This window comes from Triturus cristatus, chromosome 6 (genome assembly GCF_964204655.1).
Source record: "Triturus cristatus chromosome 6, aTriCri1.1, whole genome shotgun sequence".
In the NCBI taxonomy this organism is placed as follows: domain Eukaryota; kingdom Metazoa; phylum Chordata; class Amphibia; order Caudata; family Salamandridae; genus Triturus; species Triturus cristatus.
In genome coordinates, this window is record NC_140589.1 from 1,081,298,829 (window position 1) to 1,081,317,252 (window position 18,424).

The 18,424-nt window shown below is 46.9% G+C and overlaps 1 protein-coding gene across 1 annotated transcript in view; it reads right to left on the reverse strand.

The window, feature by feature from the left end:
- NUP133 (nucleoporin 133) overlaps positions 1 to 18,424 on the reverse strand; it is a 1,584,091-nt gene that overhangs the window by 1,019,978 nt on the left and 545,689 nt on the right. The window contains exon 12 of the mRNA XM_085611954.1: positions 15,592 to 15,683. Coding sequence (XP_085468080.1) covers positions 15,592 to 15,683 — 92 coding nt within the window. The remainder of the gene's footprint in view (positions 1 to 15,591; positions 15,684 to 18,424) is intronic.

Below are 18,424 nucleotides of genomic sequence, written 5' to 3' on the forward strand. Positions count from 1 at the left end.
AGCACCTCGTAAAGGGGCAAGAAAAACTAGAATGGGCCGTATAGCGCCAGATGACGTTAGCGCAGGCTAACCGGGACATCTTTGAAGACACCATCGCGGCCCAAATGGAGGGACTGCAGAAAATGCTAACAGAGAATCTTCCGTCAGTCCCCACTCGAGTTACCACACATTCCCCATCGGGTATCTCCCTACAGAAGTATGTGGCTGGGGAGGATCCTGATGCCTTCCTTTTGAAATTCGAGAGGGCGGCAAGGGCGTGTGGCTGGCCTGTGGATAAATGGCCGTTCTTTTTGGCACCCCTGTTGACTGGGGAGTCGCAAGCCGCCTACCAAGTCGCAAACGCCAGAGGGGATACACCATACATAGACATCAAGAACATAATCTTGGATCATTTGGGTCTCGATGCGGAGGCCTACAGGGTGCGTTTTAGGAGAGAGAAGGGGGCTCCGGGGGGGAAAACCCCAAAACCTTATTTTTCCTTTTAAAAACGACAGCCGACAAGTGGCTAACCCCTGCCCTTAGTACCAAGGAGGAGATCATGGAAAAGATCTACTTAGAACAATATCTGGAAGCCCTCTCCTTTAGCACCCAAAAGTGGTTGAGGCAGCATACTCACCTCACTATGGAACAGGCCATAGACCTGGCTACCACGTATTCCCACGCACAGCCTAAACCGCTACCCTGGAAAACGGAGAAAACTAATAGACGACCCGCCATGCCGTACGACAAAAGGCCTAAAACCACCCCAGACGTTGTGAGGCCTAAACCTCCAAGACCAGACGTACCATGTTTCAAGGGGCCACAATGCTATGATTGTGGTGATTGGGGCCATATAGCCCGCCTCTGCCCTAGGAAGAGACAGACGGAAGAACCAATGGAGGTGGGGTATATCCCCAAGTCCATCATGTACACTGTGGAGATGGGGAGCGCCTTCCATGTCAGTGCCAGGGTAAATGGGAGACAAGTAAAAACCCTGTTAGATTCAGGGTGCAGACAATCAGTGATTCAAAGACGCCTTATACACCCTAGTCAGATTATACCAGACACCACTGTATATATCAGGTGTGTGCATGGGGACGTCCAGCTATATCCCCTGGCAACGATAGCCCGGACACTTAGTAGCGGGGTGAAATGTAGAGTTAAGGTAGGGGTCCTGGAAAGCCTCACAGAGGAAGTCATAATAGGAACAGATAACCCCAAGTTCCTTGAACTGCTCCGGAGAGTAATGAAGGAACAAGACGTGAAGAGTGGTACAGGGGAAATCCCAGATAATCGTTTATCAGCCTTGACCACCCCGGAACCATGGTTACATGACAGGAGCTTCAAATTCGCCCAGGCCAACAACGCAACATTGTTCAATGCCTGGGAACAGGCACACGCGTCACAGGACAGGGGTAAATCCACATATCCAAGGTTCCTTATACAGGACGGCCTCCTATACAGACAGGGCTCCTCCACTGACTTCCATCAGCTGCTATTTCCACTATCCTTTAGGGACCAGCTGTTTTTTTCACATTCCCACCTCACAGCAGGGCACATTGGGGCAGAGAAAACGATTCAGAACCTACTGAGGCACTTTTATTGGCCAGAGGTGTACAGAGACATTAAAGAGTATTGTCAGTCCTGCGAAATATGCCAAAAAACGAATACCCATAGACCTCCGTCGGGCCCTTACAACCTGTAGGAAGGTGGAATCTGACTAATGGTTGCCCCAACTTTTTGCCTGGTATTTGAGTGGTTTTTGACTAGTCTGGCTGGGATCCTGCTATCCAGGACCCCAGCCTATCTGCTTTCTCCCTAAAACTAATGTGAGTACCCTAGGTACAAACCAATTGGATGCTGAGGATGCCCTGACAGTCCCTTGTAGATGGTACCATAGGTACCCAGGGCATGGGTCCCTCAGTAGGCCTACCAGGGCTGCAGCACTTATTGTGCCACCCTGGGACAGCCATACAAACTGACACCACCAGACCACTACTGTAGTCTGGGTAAGGTGGTGCTAGCACCCCTTACAGGGATATAGGTACCCTATATTCCACCCCATTACAACACATATACTCTCATAGGTCACCCCTATAGCAGGCCTTGGTAATCCTACAAGGCTGGGTGCTGAGGTATGTGTGAGGGGGGACCCCTACATGAGTAGGGCCTCTATGCAACCTTCGTAAAATCATTGCTGGGTTGTTTGTAGTGTACAATATAACATAATAGAGAGACAGGGATTTCACAACTAAGTTGTAAGGGGTACTCCCAGTCCCCTGAGGTATACAAAATAAACAAAGAAGGGGGTATCCTTAAATGAGAGGAGGTAAAAACCTTTTATCTGATTAGAGAGTTCTCAGAGAAGTAAAAAGAGAAATTATTTCTTTTTTATAAAACCCCTCACTCACCAACCTAGTTGGTGACGTGCTTCATCATCGGGGTCCACCCGAGCAGCCGAATACCACCCGGGTGTGCTTCGACGCCTGATTATAGCGAAGCAGGTTTGTTATTATGTCAGTACGTGTAAGTGACGTGAGTGAGTGAAATAAAGTTAAAAGTAATCCTACTGTACTCCCTAATGAATTTAATATGGAGCAGCAGGGTCACGGTTAAAAAAGTGGTGAGGTATAATACTAATGTAGGTTTGATTTGACCTAAAGTATTATCCAAAAAATGATGGTCTACATGTTTCAACCTTTGAGTGTAGTCACAGGTTTTCGTCAGGACCTATCGACACACCGCAAGGTCTACACACACTAAGGTGCATCCAACCCTGGAGCGTCTGTGTGCCACCTACATATACTTGCGAAGGTGGTAAAAAGGGTTCAGGGAGTCCTCTGCGTACAGATGAACCTGAAAAAAGAACATACAGTTCTGGGAAATCAGAAAATGATCTATTTAAAATTAGAGTGAACAGTGCCCATTTCCGTGTGAACTCTCATTTTTGCGTATATAATCACCACATTCTGAGTTATACGCCCCAGGTAATTACCAGTGATTGTTGGAACCGAACTTCCGTTCCATATTATGCGAAATTAGCATCAACCCACTAAATCATTGTGGAAGTCGTGGATGTCTTACGGCTACACAGCAATGGTGAGCATACTTGATGTGTAATTCTATAGAGCGGCCAGACACACGTGAAAAAGACTCTATTTGTGACATGCGTGCGCTAAGGAAATTATTTAAAAACAGATATTGTCCCCTTCGGACAATATCTCAGAATTAGGAGAAATTGTAGCAAGAGCTCTGACTTCCGCTCCCAAGCTAATGACCTGTCACTCAAATTGTCAGACAGAGGATATCCCGAAAAGATATTAGCAACTTGCAAAAAACGGGCTGCCAATCAGAACCGTGAGGCACTGTTGGAACCCAATCCGAAACAAGTGGCGGACACGCCTCTTACGTGTGTCACCACATACAGTACTATCTCTAACCAGGTCACAAGGACAATTAACAAACACTGGAACATCCTGAATACAGGCAATCTAAAATGGGAGAAACCCTTGTTCTCTTTTAAGAGAGCAAGAAGTATAAAGGATGCATTGGTACACACCAGACCGAAACAACCAGAAATACCAACAAGATGTACTGTCCTTAATTCATGCGGACTACCTAACATTACAGGTCATTTTCCATGCGGTGACTGTAGCGTGTGCCATCTCACCACAGCCACGAAAACACTATCCCTAGAACCTGGCAGAGAATGGTCACAAAGAAAACATACAAACTGTAATACCACCAATGCAGTATATTTTAATTACCTGCCCGTGTAAACTTCGTTACATAGGGATGACAACAAGGAAAGTGAAGCAGAGAATCTGTGAGCACAGGAGCACTATTAGATGCAAAAAACAAACCACACGTCTAACAGAACACTTTCTTCAACACCATCATACACCTAACGACATGCGTTGGACGATAATTGAAACTGTGACTGGTACCAACACACAGAAATATCTGTATGAGAAAGAACAACGCTGAATATACAGATTGTCCACCCACAAACATGGTATGAACGATTGCATACCCTGGAACTCTGTGCAGAACAAGTAACCTCAATGTGCCATGTAATTTTAGTTGAGCTACTGTTTTCCTTTATGGAACATTCCTCCCATGTGTGGAATGTCCTATTCCATGTAAATATATTTTTTAACAATCACTCATGACTCCTTTTTATTTTCTCACCTTTAACTAGCCATTCACCGGTAAAACCGACCTGTCCCTTTAAGAATTGTCTCCTCACTCCAGGCCATGCCCACTAGTCATGTGACGTATAACCAGGAAGTGAGGAGTATTTAGTTGAAGCCTTGCTGCTCATTCAGTAACATCCGGGCGCCTGGGGGAAGCACCGCAGGTTTGTGGCAGGTAGTCGGTGAGCTGAGGTAAGAGTGTGTAGGGAAGAGCTGGTGGCCACATACACGTGAGGCACTTAGAGTTAAGTGTTCTGACCATTGCCGCCCGTGTTTTGTGTTTTTTGTCCAACAGTAACGCAGCACCGTCTGCCTCCCTTATGAGCCCATGATACGATTCGATTAAGAATCGAGAGTGAGTTTTGAGTCTTTTCCTTATTTTCACCGTGTTCTGTTTTTAAATAATTTCCTTTGCGCACGCATGTCACAAATAGAGTCTTTTTCACGTGTGTCTGGCCGCTCTATAGAATTACACATCAAGTATGCTCACCATTGCTGTGTAGACGTAAGACATCCACGACTTCCACAATGATTTAGTGGGTTGATGATAATTTCGCATAATATGGAACGGAAGTTCGTTTCCAACAATCACTGGTAATTACCTGGGGCGTATAACTCAGAATGTGGTGATTATATACGCAAAAATGAGAGTTCACACGGAAATGGGCACTGTTCACTCTAATTTTAAATAGATCATTTTCTGATTGCCCAGAACTGTATGTTCTTTTTTCAGGTTTATCTGTACGCAGAGGACTCCCTGCACCCTTTTTACCACCTTCGCAAATATATGTAGGTGGCACACAGACGCTCCAGGGTTGGATGCACCTTAGTGTGTGTGTAGACCGCCCGGTGTGTCGATAGGTCCTGACGAAAACCTGTGACTACACCCAAAGGTTGAAACATGTAGACAGTTAATTTTTGGATAATACTTTAGGTCAAATCAATCCTACATTAGTATTACACCTCACCCCTTTTTTAACCGTGACCCTGCTGCTCCATATTAAATTAATTAGGGAGTACAGTAGGATTACTTTTAACTTTATTTCACTCACTCACACACGTCACTTACACGTACTGACATAATATCAAACCTGCTCCGCTGTAATCAAGCGTCGAAGCACACCCGGGTGGTATTCGGCTGCTCGGGTGGACCCCGATGATGAAGCACGTCACCAACTAGGTTGGTGAGTGAGGGGTTTTATAAAAAAGAAATAATTTCTCTTTTTACTTCTCTGAGAACTCTCTAATCAGATAGAAGGTTTTTACCTCCTCTCATTTAAGGATACCCCCTTCTTCGTTTATTTTGTTTGTAGTGTAGCCATGCCATATACTCTTAACCGCATTATAAGTCTATCGCGATAACGCGATAACTTGAGAATGGCTACACAGAACCATATCGTGTTTGGTGTCAAACATGTAGGAATCATACCCCCAGTCCAGCCATGGGAATGAGGGTACGATTCCCCCCTGCTAGAGGGGCGATATGGGAAAAGCGGTAGAATTTGGACACCAATTTTAAAAGTGCACAAGTAACACAAAATGTCTACTGCCCGCCACCTACACGACCCTGGCTGGCTGTTGCTGGTGAAAACCCCAGCCTCGCCAGCTGGACAATAGGGCTCCTGTGGCAGGGAGGTGCTAGCATCTCCCCAGACAGGATAATGTGGATTGGAACAGGGTGGGTGCACCAAATGTCCTTTCAGAGTTGCACGTAGGCAGCTGCAGAGCCCCATTCTGCATACACCGCTTGGAACCGGTTCAGTGGCATCCTGCCCCTCGCCGAGGCGGGAAACACACAAAGGGGAGAGGGTGTAGCCACCCTTTCCCGCCTCACCTCCCATTGGTGGACACTACTCTGGACACTCTCCTAATCTTGGGGATAAAGGTGAATAACGTGGCCCCAGAGCCTCAGTTTAATCTTGAACTTTGCAGTCTTGACCTTCGACTTGCTGCTGCCCAGCTGACGGAAGAAATCTCCCTTGGGATAAGGAGTTATCCCCCTGCTTGGCACACACCTGAAACACTGCAAGTGACCCGGTTGGAACCTCGCTGCTCCTACGGCGTTCGACGACTTCCAGCACCCTGGAGGTGGGTTTCCAGCGCATCCCGTGGGTGCCGAGATCCCCAATACCCCAGGACACTGGCCACCTCTTGCGTAGCACACGACCCTGACCAGTGGGGAAGTTGTGCTTTGGCCCGTTTACGAGCCAACCACTCTACAGCAATTGTGCCAAAGACCAGCACCCTAGCCCCCTCCGGTGGCCCGTGGGTGCCCTTTTACGCACTCCAAATTGCCGCCTCCCGCGGTCCCTTGTGTCTCGACTTGCGGGCCCTAGCGGAGGTCTATTTCAACAATCAAGAGTTCCCCTGGTTGCTCCAGGCCTGCTCTACAGTCTCCTCAAAGGAGACCTCTCCCAGACCTCCTGGGTCTGCACTGTAGCAGATTTGTTCATCTTGCGTGGGTTGCGGTTGCCAAGGCTTAGTGGATCCAATCCGGACACTAACACCGCAGCGACCCTCATCCGACGTGGGACAGTCACCCTCCAGAAGCTGGCCTTCCTTGAAGCCTCCCGGAGCCCGTGGCTGCAGATCCAAGCTACACCACTTTCCACCTGAAGCACCCGACATCGAAGGCCTCTTTGCTTTGAGCCTCCTGGTCACTTTGCCGTGACCCAGACTCTGTCCCCTCTGCTTTCAGGTTCTTCTCTACAATCTTCACATCTTTGATCTTCACGGCATCATCGACGCTTTTGGCTAGCAGCACTTTTGAACATTTTCCTATAGAAAATCAGCCCGCGACCCGACATCGAAAACGACCTATGCACCCGGCTTCCCTGGGGCAGGTAACAGTGGTACCTCGGTACTCTCGTGATAGTGGGCTCCTCAAAAGCTTAAGTCTAAAGTTTTAACTTTGTACTCCTGCTAAAAGTGACTTTAATCTGCGTAATTTAAACCGCGACATTCTCTATAAACTATAATAGAGATCCCGATAGCAGCTATTTCCACTGCACGCGCCTCCCGTGGGTCCCCTTCCTCATAACCTGGGGGGATTCTTAAGGGGCCAGCGATCCTAAATGCCCTAGGCATTGTCTGTAGAATTGTCGTGGTTCTTATACCACTTTTTGATATATGGTTTGGTCCCCCTCTGGGGCCCTGTGATTCCTGTGCTATTTATTGTGTTTATAAATGCTTGTTTGAATTGTAACGTTGCCACAGCTTCATAAAGAGACTGTGGGATTCTGTCTAGAATAAGTACATATATTTTATATATATACCTGTGTGGGCTACTCTTTCATTTGGTTATTCAAGAGGTTATTATGGTAAAACAATAAGCTTAACACTCCTTCAAGACTTAGCCTGAAGGCTGCTCTCCACAGCTACCACTAGGCTAGCTTTCTTTAAAGGTTGTCTTAAACCTATCATCAATAAGAGTCGAATTGGACTGTTGCAAGGTGTCCCTATAACTAGGAGACAGCATATGCCAGGCCAACTTCTCACACAACCTATGCCCATCATCGGTACCCCCTTCGAGAGGGTAGGAATGGACTTAATCGGACCCCTTCCTCGCACAAAAAGAGGGAATATGTATGCCCTGGTAATAGTGGATTATGCCACCCGTTATCCCGAGGCCTTTCCCATACGGGCTCCCACAAGCCGCGTCATCTCAGAAAAACTCTTGAAACTGTTTTCACAGGTGGGTTTCCCCAAAGAAATCCTGACAGACCAAGGTACACAATTCGTTTCGCGTATGATGAGAGAGGTCTGCCAGACCCTGGACCTGCGACACATCAAGACATCGGTATACCACCCCCAAACCGACGGGCTCGTTGAACGGTATAACGGCACTTTGAAGACGACTTTGAGGAAAATGTTGAGTGCGGATGGGAAGGAATGGGACCAGCTGTTACCCTTAGCCCTTTATGTCATTAGAGGACAGGTACAGAGTTCTATGGGGTGCTCACCCTTCGAGCTGCTTTATGGTCGACAGCCATGGACCCTACTTGAAATGACAAAGGATGCCTGGGAGAAATAAAAGAATGTGGAAACCAGAGACATGTTGGAATACACCCAACAGTTGAGAGCCTAAATAGGAAAACTCCGGGACCTGGCATATTCCCACTTAGAGGAGTAACAAAAACGACAAAAAGCAGTATATGACAAAGGAAAGAGATGGAGGAAACGGTTTCTTGGTGATTGGGCTTTGGTGGTGTTACCATCATCTACCAAGAAATTTTTGTCGGAGTGGAAGGGACCCTACAAAGTCACCAAAGTGATAGGAAATACCACCTACAGGCTCCAGCTATCCCCCAGCCGAAGCCAGACCTTCCATATAAATATGCTAAAAAAATGGATTGGGCCTTTGCCCACCGCGGCCCATCTTACATTACCAACTAGGGCAGAAGACCACCACACCTTGGAACAACTAGTGATAAACGACAAACTTAGCTCCGAAGAGACAGCTTCCCTTAGAACGGCGCTCGCCCCGTTCGCGGCTATATTTTCCGACAAACCAGGGAAGACTCACCTGGCAGAACACAGGATCGACGCCCCGACTGGCCGGATAATCAAACAACATCTCTATCGGATCCCTGTAGCCAGCCGGATCGCCATACAGAAGGAAGTGCAAGACATGCTATGACTAGGAGTCATCCAACCCTCGAGGAGTGAATGGTCCTCACCAATCGTGATGGTGCCCAAACCCGATGGAAGCACTCGTTTTTGCATGGATTTCAGGAGCCTCAACGAAATTTCGTCTTTTGATGTCTATCCCATACTACGCATCGACAAATTGATTGAGAAACTGGGGGACGCCAGTTATATCACCACACTCAACCTAACCAAAGGATACTGGACCAAAAGAAAACAGCCTTCTCAACCCCAGACGGGCTCTATGAATTCACGGTGCTCCCATTTGGACTGCATGGATCAACAGCAACCAGAGGCCAATGAACACGGTTTTGCGGGACTTTAACGCCTTCTCATCGGCCTACCTGGATGATATTGTAGTCTTTAGCCCTGACTGGAAAACCCACCTCCAACACCTACAGACAATCCTCCAGGCCCTACAAGAAGCGGGGTTGCATGTAAATGCCAAGAAATCTCGAGCAGGATACCGAAGTGTGAAGTATCTGGGGGTACATCCTGGGACACAGCATTATTGCACCCCAAACAGGAAAGGTTAGGGCCATTCGCAAGACACTGTTTCCCTCCACAAAATGAGAAATTAGGGCCTTCCTGGGACTAATAGGGTACTATAGACAGGTTATACCCCAGTTCTCCTAACAAGCAGCCCCTCTGACAGACACCCTTCGTAGGGACGTAAAGACCCAAGTCCTTTTACACCCCACAGTCCGGATGTTGGAAGCTTTCCACGCCCTTAAAAGAGCCATAACCACCTCTACTGTCATGATCTCCCCTGACTTTTCAAAGCCCTTTGTCCTGCACACCGACGCCTCCGATCATGGGATAGGGGCCGTACTGTCCCAACTCTCTGCTGATGGAGCAGATCACCCTATCGTATAGATCAGCAGAAAACTATTCCCCAGGGAGAGAAAGTACCCTACCATAGAGAGGGAATGTCTAGCGGTTAAGTGGGCCATAGATAAACGACGCTATTACCTAGAGGGTCACCCATTCACCCTGTACACCGACCATGCGCCCCTCCGGTGGATGAGCCGTAATCAGGCTCAGAACCCCCGCATCCTCCGGTGGTTCCTTTCTCTCCATCCCTTTAAATTTACTGTGAAGCACCGTATGGGTACAGAGAACAGCAGTGCAGATTTCCTCTCTAGAGTCTTCCCTCTCCCCAAACGGGAGAATCCAGGGGAGGAGGTGTGTCACAGGGTCGGAATGCCCGGGGAGGTATTACCCAGAACGGTGGACTGGTGGGAGGCGCAACCTAATAAGACACTCTCTTTTCTACACAGCAGGATGACTGGCTAGCAGCGTCACATGACGATAGCGAGAGTCCCGCTACCTCTGAGTACTGCACCTTGAACTGGGACGAAGTGGTAGCCGACTACGCCCCCAACCGTGACGTGGCAGGCTTCGTTCCAACAAGAGACAGCGAACCCCGGAAGAGGGTGCGTCTCTACACCGGAGGAAGAGAGGAGAGCGAGGAACGAGGGAGCAAGAAGAGTGGAAGCCGAATCGAGCCAGGAGGAACGGGAGAGCGAGGAGGAGCGCGAATACCAGCTGGTGGAGAAGACGTAGGGAGGCCGAAGGCGTCAGGAGAGCCGAGGAGCGGCCAGGACCGTGCTTCGCACAGCCACGTTCCCGGAGGAGCGTGGCTAACCCAGGAATGCAAGCGGTTCCTGGGCTGGGTGGGGAGGCGGGAGAGACCGGACGCCTAGGGGAAACGCACTCTCGCCTGAGTCCTGCACTAGTCACTACCCCTCCCCGCACTATCACTACCCCGTTTTTTAGGAGAAGTCACTCGTTTGGAGGTGCTCCTTCACTACCCCACTCCACCTCGTTTTTTCACTGACCTAGAGACTCAACTGCTGCCTTTCCTTTTGTTTTCTGCATATAACTCGAGTCACCATCTGTTGTGAACCAAGACCGGGACCCCTGAAGGCCGCGAGGGACGCCCAGACGACTTAGTGAGAGGAGAAGAGGACAGAAGGAGCCTAGGACTGATCCCTTGGTGTTGTTGATTCCGTGTATTTGTACTGACATCAAGAGAGACACTTGTATCGTGTGAATAAATCCTCCTTATAACCACAAAGAGTCGTGCCTGTTCCCAATGACCCGCTAACAGACACATTTTTCCAAGAGCTTTGCAAGAGTAAGGATGCTGGAGATGGGTCTGAAGTTATTAGGATCAGAGCAGTCTGCGTTGTATTTTTTTTAAACTGGGGATTACTTGTCCTGCTTTTAGGCAATCAGGGATAATACCTTGATGTATTGAGGTGTTTACAATCTTAGTCCATAGGGGGAGAATGCATGTTTTGATCTCTTTGAATATAGTCGGGGGTAGCGGGTCAGCGAAGTGATTAGAGGGTTTTAGTGATGAAAGAATGTTGTAGATGTCTCTTTAGCGGATTGTTGAGAAGGTGTCCTAGGAGGCATTGTTTGTGGAGGGGTGCCTGGATGGATCGCTCCCTTCACTGTACTGGGAGGAGTAAGAGAAGCTAGATGAGACAGCGGATAGCAGTTTGATCGCTAGTTGTAGTTCATTCTCTAGCTTTGTAGTTTTTTCAAAGAAGGCGGCGGCCAGTTCTTTACAGTTTGGGAAGGTGTTGGATTTGGTGTCTAATGGATTTGATGCTTTAAGTGATTTCTGCTTGACTATTTCGAATCGTTTTTTGTGCCCATTGCTGGCTTGGTCAAGCTGTGCTCTGAAGAAATAAGCTTTCATTTGTCTTATTCTTCTGTTGTATGTGTTCGTGGTTGCTCTTAAGCGTTTTAGAAGATCCAGGATGGAGAAAATATCCAGGCTCTTTCTGCTATTCCTAGGTTGCGTCTCTCGGTGTTCAAGTTGTCAATAAACCAGGGCTTTGATTTTTTATTGGATATGTTTTTTTTGTTGGAGGGGTGTGACAGAGTCCAAGACTTTCAATATGGAAGTATTATAGAAATCTGTGAGGTCCTTGACATCATCCATGTTGGTCTGTGGAATAAACGTATTATTGCAAAGGGTAGTTAGTTCATTGTGGTTTATATTATGAAGTTTCCTTTTCCAATGTTTTAGTTTCTTTGGTTGCCCTTGCATTAGGGTCATCCTTGAATTGATGAGGAAGGTGATGAGATAATGGTCTGTCCAGTCACAGGGTCTAATGGACTCCAACGAGATGTTGTCCGTCTTTGAGATTATAAGGTCCAAAATCTCACCCTTGTTGTGAGTTGGCCTGTCACAAATTTGGGACAACTCGTGGCTTAAAAGGAAGGCCTTTAGGCTATTCACTGCCTGGTCATTCAGATCGTTCCAGTGTAGGCTGAAGTCTCCCAGGAAGATCTGGGGCCCTTGAAGATTATCATTCATTGTAATGATTTCATGATTTGTTCGATGAACAGTGAGTTATCGCCCTGAGGGTGATAGAAAGCGTGAATATTACAAATGGATTTATTGTTGCAAGCTACTTTGATGCCAAGATATTCGCATGTAGTTAGAGTGAATGTTTCTGATTGAGATACTGAGAGAGAGTTGCAGTAGATGCATGCTATTCCCCCACCTGTTTTCTTGGGTCTATCTAGTCGAATGTTTTTGTGACTAGGGGGGCTAGTAGGTCTATGATTGGGATGAGATGTTCTCTTTAATCATGTTTCTGTGAGCATAACTATATCAAACTTACATGAGAGGATAAGGTTGTAAATATACGCTGCGTGTTTGTTTACCAATCTGCAATTAAGGAGCATGCATTTCAGTGGATTATTAGAATGATGAGAGGTCGTCCGCGATATATTGACATGCATGAGGTTGTCAGTGTTTGCTACTTTGTGATAAAATGGTGATTTCAAAATATAGATTTTAGTAATACCCGGACACGAAGTAATGCTATTTTCTTTTACATAACTGTTCTCAACACCTCCTCAGGGATAGTAAGTGCTATGTAAATACAATGACAATTAAAAGCACGCACTTCACAGCTCACTTCCTAACTCTTTGCACTACCACTCAAAAAGAAGCTTCAAGTGATTCCATCAATTAAAGCCAGTACCGGCTTCCAAACATCCTTTATATTTGCAGATTTTCCTTCACAATTCCAGATTAAGTAATCGTGCACATTTGCATTTCTTTCACGCAAGCAGCACGCTGGCAGAAAAGCGTTTTAGCTATCTGCCAGGCTTCTACTTTACAGCAAAGGAGAGTCCCTGAATGACATTTCAGATGGAGAAGCTGAGAAATGCACAACCACCTTCCCAAGACTCCACGGCCCCCCTAGGGGGTCACGGCCCACCGATTGAAGACCTTTGGTTTAGATTAACATGGTTGGCAGTGGTTCAGACTCACTGGGAAGGGACGACCCATAAATAGAATTACCACCTTCGTTATGTAACCAACTCTAATGAGGGATATACATTGCCTACAAGCATAATAAGTCTCATTAATGAGTAATTGACGCCGAAGTGAGTGCGGAGGATGATGTAGAATTAAATGGGATAGCTGCACTGATTTTCCACTTGTGCGCCGTGATATCTATTACTATTTTTGTCTGCCCGTAATTAAGATTCAAATTGAAATTAACAACTCCATTATGTTAATGTCTCCATTCAAGGGAGTCCTTAATCAGCAGAAGTTAGATATATCACAAGCGGATAATGATCTCTGCACGAGTGCGAAGAATATGCTTAGATTAGGGAGATAACAGTAGTGCAAATTTAACAAAGAATGAATATCAATTTACCTTGCAATTAGATGACGGAGCCCACAAGAAACGGGAAGGAGACGGGATTAAACACTTAGGGTCCAATTATAATGTTGGTGGGACCGACAGGTGGTCCCACTGACATCCAGCACAGCGGTCAAACCACCGCATTGCGATGCAGTCGGTTGGACAGCAGCCGGCCCAGGGAGAGACCGACGCTTCCGACACTCAAGGAGCCCATCGGAGCATCAGTCCTACTGTAATCCCTACAATGGGCACTGCCGTAAGGATTACTATGGCAATTTCCGACTGCCTTTAAAGTGTGGTCAGACCAGTCTCCTTCCCGTTTCTTGTGGGCCTCTTCTAGAGCCGCAGCACATTCCACAGTGGAAAAGATCAGTTTCCTGCTTGCCTGTACAGCAGTCGCATTGTAATCGGACAGGTAGACCCGCTGACACAGTCGGCCGGACATCTGCCCAAAACGATAGCGGCCGAATTATCATCCAACCGCCATCGTAATCAGGCCCATAATGTACATTATGCTTCAAAAGGGGAGTGATAATGTTGTAATAATGTTAAACTAAACTGGTACATTTACTTCCAGGGTCGTAACACTGTGTCCAAATATTACTAATGAGGTTCATACAATCAAGGCTATATGTCCTAAATTTAAAAGAAAAAGATAAAGATAAAGAAAAGTGTGATGGAATCGTGTCATGTAATGGGGGCCCCACCTGTAAGCCTCGGCTCTCCAGAGGCGGAGCGGCTGTTTCCCTTTCCTCAGTTCGGGGTCTGTGCAGTGAGCTTCACAAGCTCATACTCTCATACTGAGCATGCATAGATGTGAAGTATCTCTGCACTGAGCGTGTGCACTATACCAGACTTGTGTGTTCAGGGCAAGTTGTCTCGGTTTCATACAGCATGTGCTGTAAATTAGTGTCTCAGCAAGATGCATGCTCAAGGATCCTTAATATCTTTGTGAATGCGTAGAAGAATAGATATAGCTGGCACGAGGACGAGGTGTTTCATTTTTAAAGTGATGTGTAACATCAAAAAATAAGGTTCACTTCAAAAGAGGATGGAAATAGTACTTGGGCCTCGATAAAAACTGACAAAAACACACAAGGAAGACAACGGAAAATACAAATGGGAAGAACAGGAACCAATGAAAAGTGAGAGGGCAGGAAAAAAGCCCCTTTTTTAAGATTTATAATTAATACAATAGATTTCACAAGCACAAAGCAGGGGCTGTGCAGGCGAAACTTGAAAACGGCTTATCTCCAAATGTACTAGAGTCACAACAAACATAACCTTTCTTTAACTCTATGGAAAGTACATCTCCTATTCTGCATTTCTGGTGATAAGAGGACCAAGCAGGGGAACTTTATCATATGATGGCATCTTGACTTATTTCCCAATGCCTTCTGTAGGTACAGCAAACACCGTAACAAAAAGCAGCAAACATTTAACAGGTTGAAGGAAATGAGAAAAAAAAAAAAATCTGAGCAGTCATCTTTAGGCATGGACTAAATGCAAAAAAAAGCTTGGAAATTTAGTTTTTCATTTAAGAAATAGCATTGTAAAATGAAACTGTTTTTGTGATCCTTTCTCAGTAATAAGCAAAATACGAACTGCCTGACAAGCTGCTGTGCATGATTGGATATAGCATCTTTCAAACCTCACAAAGCAGCAAAGTCAGTGATTGACTAGAACACAAGTACAGAATCATCACTGTATAATTTATTTTACGTTTAAAAATATATTTTTTTGTTGGGATTAAGTTATAACATACTTTTTTAAGGACTGATTTGGCTAATTGAACTGTTTTAAAATAAAGAAAGAATGAACTGAAAAGCTTTTCTCCTTACAGGCACTTTTTATTTTATTTGCAATTTTCACATTAATTTCTTTCTTTTTTTTAAATGTGTGTTTGGTTTACCATACCAAGACAGACATAGTCTGTTAACGAATATCAGAGAGTTGCATGACGGACAACTCCCCAATATAACATTTTCCCTTGTACATGTTTTTTAAATATGTAATTGGCTTTGTAATTTAGCACTTTAAATCCAAATGGAAGTTACTTTAAATCTGAACAATGAGGTTACCTGCAGAACTGTACAAAGGCCCCTTTCAGGTACTTAATCTTGTCCTCTTGTGCAACAGTTTCCTGTTTTCCAGCACCTTCCAATATGTGCCCCTAATAGAAAAACAATGTCAATTTAAAATCAGTTCAGTTTTATTTTAATTTTTACCACTTCATAATAAGTTTATATTTTTTTATGTTTGTCTGAATCATACAAGTGGATCAGTAACAAATAAATTCCAAAGCTCCCAACACTTTACAAATTACAGTAATTTAAAGCAAACAAGACCAAATAGAATCCGATTTAGCCCAAAGCACAAACTGTAACAATATTTTTGCCACTATAGGATACAGTCATTTTAAAAATGCAAATGAATGCAATTTGATCATTTTACTCTAGATATTTGACTATTTCAAGGCAAGAGTGAGAGATAGTATTTTATTATGAGCCTAAATCAAGATTCCATAATGATGCTCCAATATTTAAAACTCTTTTAGGCCCCTATGACTTTGTTTCCCTGAGTGATCGCCATGAGATTAAGAAGTGATAATCCCCTGTTGACAGTCTTGCATTGGCTGCGGGATCGCCCCGCCATCCCCACATGGTGACTTCATCCGGACACCTTAGAGGACCCGGTGTTCCGGGATACTATTGGGTCGGCTATTGATGACTATTTTCGACTTAACACCAGAATGGCATCGTCTAGGGTGGTGGAATGGGACGCGTTCAAGGCAGTAATTCAGGGGCGATGTATAGGCGAGGTGGAGGGAGCCCGCAGAGTGTTGCTCAATGATGTGCAGAAGGCGGACCAGCGGCTGCGCGAGGATGAGAGGGAGCGCCCGGAACGCCCGGACAGGCATGCAGGGTTGCTTGAGGCACGAAAGGCTCTTGCAGTTCAACTTGAGAGGCTGCGATGCTTTGACTTCAAGGCATACACAGATAAGGCGCATGTGGAGCGGGATAAGGCGGGGGCGTTGCTAGCTTGGCTGGCTAACCCGGCGCGTAAGGGCACGCAGGTACTGCAGCTGAGGGGACCAGGAGGGGAGGCATTTCTCACCCAGAAGCGCATTAATACTTGTTTCCTGCATTATTATGCAGAGTTATATCGAAGTAGGTTGGGGCCTGGGATGCCGGGTGATGAGAACTTCTTGCCTAAGGCGGAGTTGCCACGACTGGCGGCTGCCGCCGCCGCCGAGGTGCTGGGCCGCGATACTGAAGTGGGAGAGGTACGCTGCCATAAAGCGCATGGCCAGGAACAAAACGCCGGGGACAGACGGGCTCCCCGTTGATTTTTATGCAGCTTACACGGATGCTCTTGCTCCCCATTTGGTTGCGCTCTATAACATGGCGCGTCGGAAAGGTGTCCTCCCTACTTCCACGCGAGAGGCTCTCATAGTCCCCCCTCCTGAAGTCGGGCAAGCCTGCCTGAGATCGTTCATCCTATAGGCCCTTAGCGATGCTCAATCTCGATTACAAGATCTTAAGCAGCATCTTGGCCAGTCGTTTGATGCCTCATATGACGGCATTGGTCCATGCGGTCTAAGCTGGGTTTATTCCCTCCCGCAATACTGCGATGAATGTCCGCAGACTCCTGCGCATTTTGGGGTCCAACTCCTATTGCAAGGAAGAAGCTTGTATTTTTGCGGTTGATATCGAAAAAGCTTTCGATAGCCTGGAGTGGCCCTACCTTTTTAATGTATTGCGAGAGTTCGGCTTGGGAGAAAATTTTGTGCAGTGGACGGCACTGCTTTACAGTGCTTCCACTGGACAGGTACGGACGGGTGGTCTGATTTCTGATGCCTGCATAGTCGCTCTGGGAACAAGACAGGGCTGCCCGCTAACCCACTTATTGTTTGCCCTGGCAATAGAACCCATGGCAGCGCACACCAGGTCAGGGCGGTATTTCCCAGGGCTCGTAGTGGAGGGAAGAGTACACCATATAGCGCTGTATGCAGATGATCTCCTTATGTTTCTGCCAGATACTGGGGATGCATTACGAGGAGCGCGAGTCTTGCTGGAGACCTTAGAGAGGGTGGCGGGCCTCAGGGTGAATTGGAATAAGTCCTGTCTGTTCCCTGTCAGACAGGGTGAGCTGGATTGGTCGAGGGTAGAGGAGGTCTTGTGGGAGTCCCGGTGTTTACCATATTTGGGGACACAAATTTATCATGATACCGCTGACCTGCTGGAGGGTAACGTGGGGCGGGCAGTGCGGGGAGCTAAGTCCTGCTTTGATTTTTGGGTGACCCTTCCGTTGTCAGTGGCTGGTAGGGTTGCTTTGGTGAAAATGATCATCTTGCCTCGGTTTCTTTATTATTTTGTGACCCTCCCTGTCTGGATTCCGAGCAGACTCTTCACACAGCTGAACACTTTGATTACGGGGTTTCTTTGGGAAACTGGCCGAAGGAGGGTGGCGTTAGCTACCCTGCAGAGGCCCAGGGCGGAGGGGGGGACTTGCGTTGCCGGACTTTGAGGCTTACTATCATGCTGCGCAACTTCAGTGGTTCACGAAATGTGTGGTGGGTCACATTAGGTGGCCGGAGGAACAGGACGGGTCGGACCCGAGTAGGCACCTCCTGTCCTGCGTGCTGCTACGGGTGCCACTGAGAGGTGCTATACTGCCGCCGGAACTGGGGACGATCCAACAATGTTGGGCGCAACTGGTCAGGAGGGCACATGGGGGGACCCCTTATGCTCCTGAGATCCCACTGCGGATGTGCGAGGTGTTGCCTCATGGGGGAGACTGGAGCCAGTTGCTGGCCTAGGAGGAAGCGGGAGTCACAGCCATAGGTGATCTCTATGAGGACGGTGGTCTTCCCTTTCAGGACCTCTGTGAGCACCATGATCTCCCGCGGGG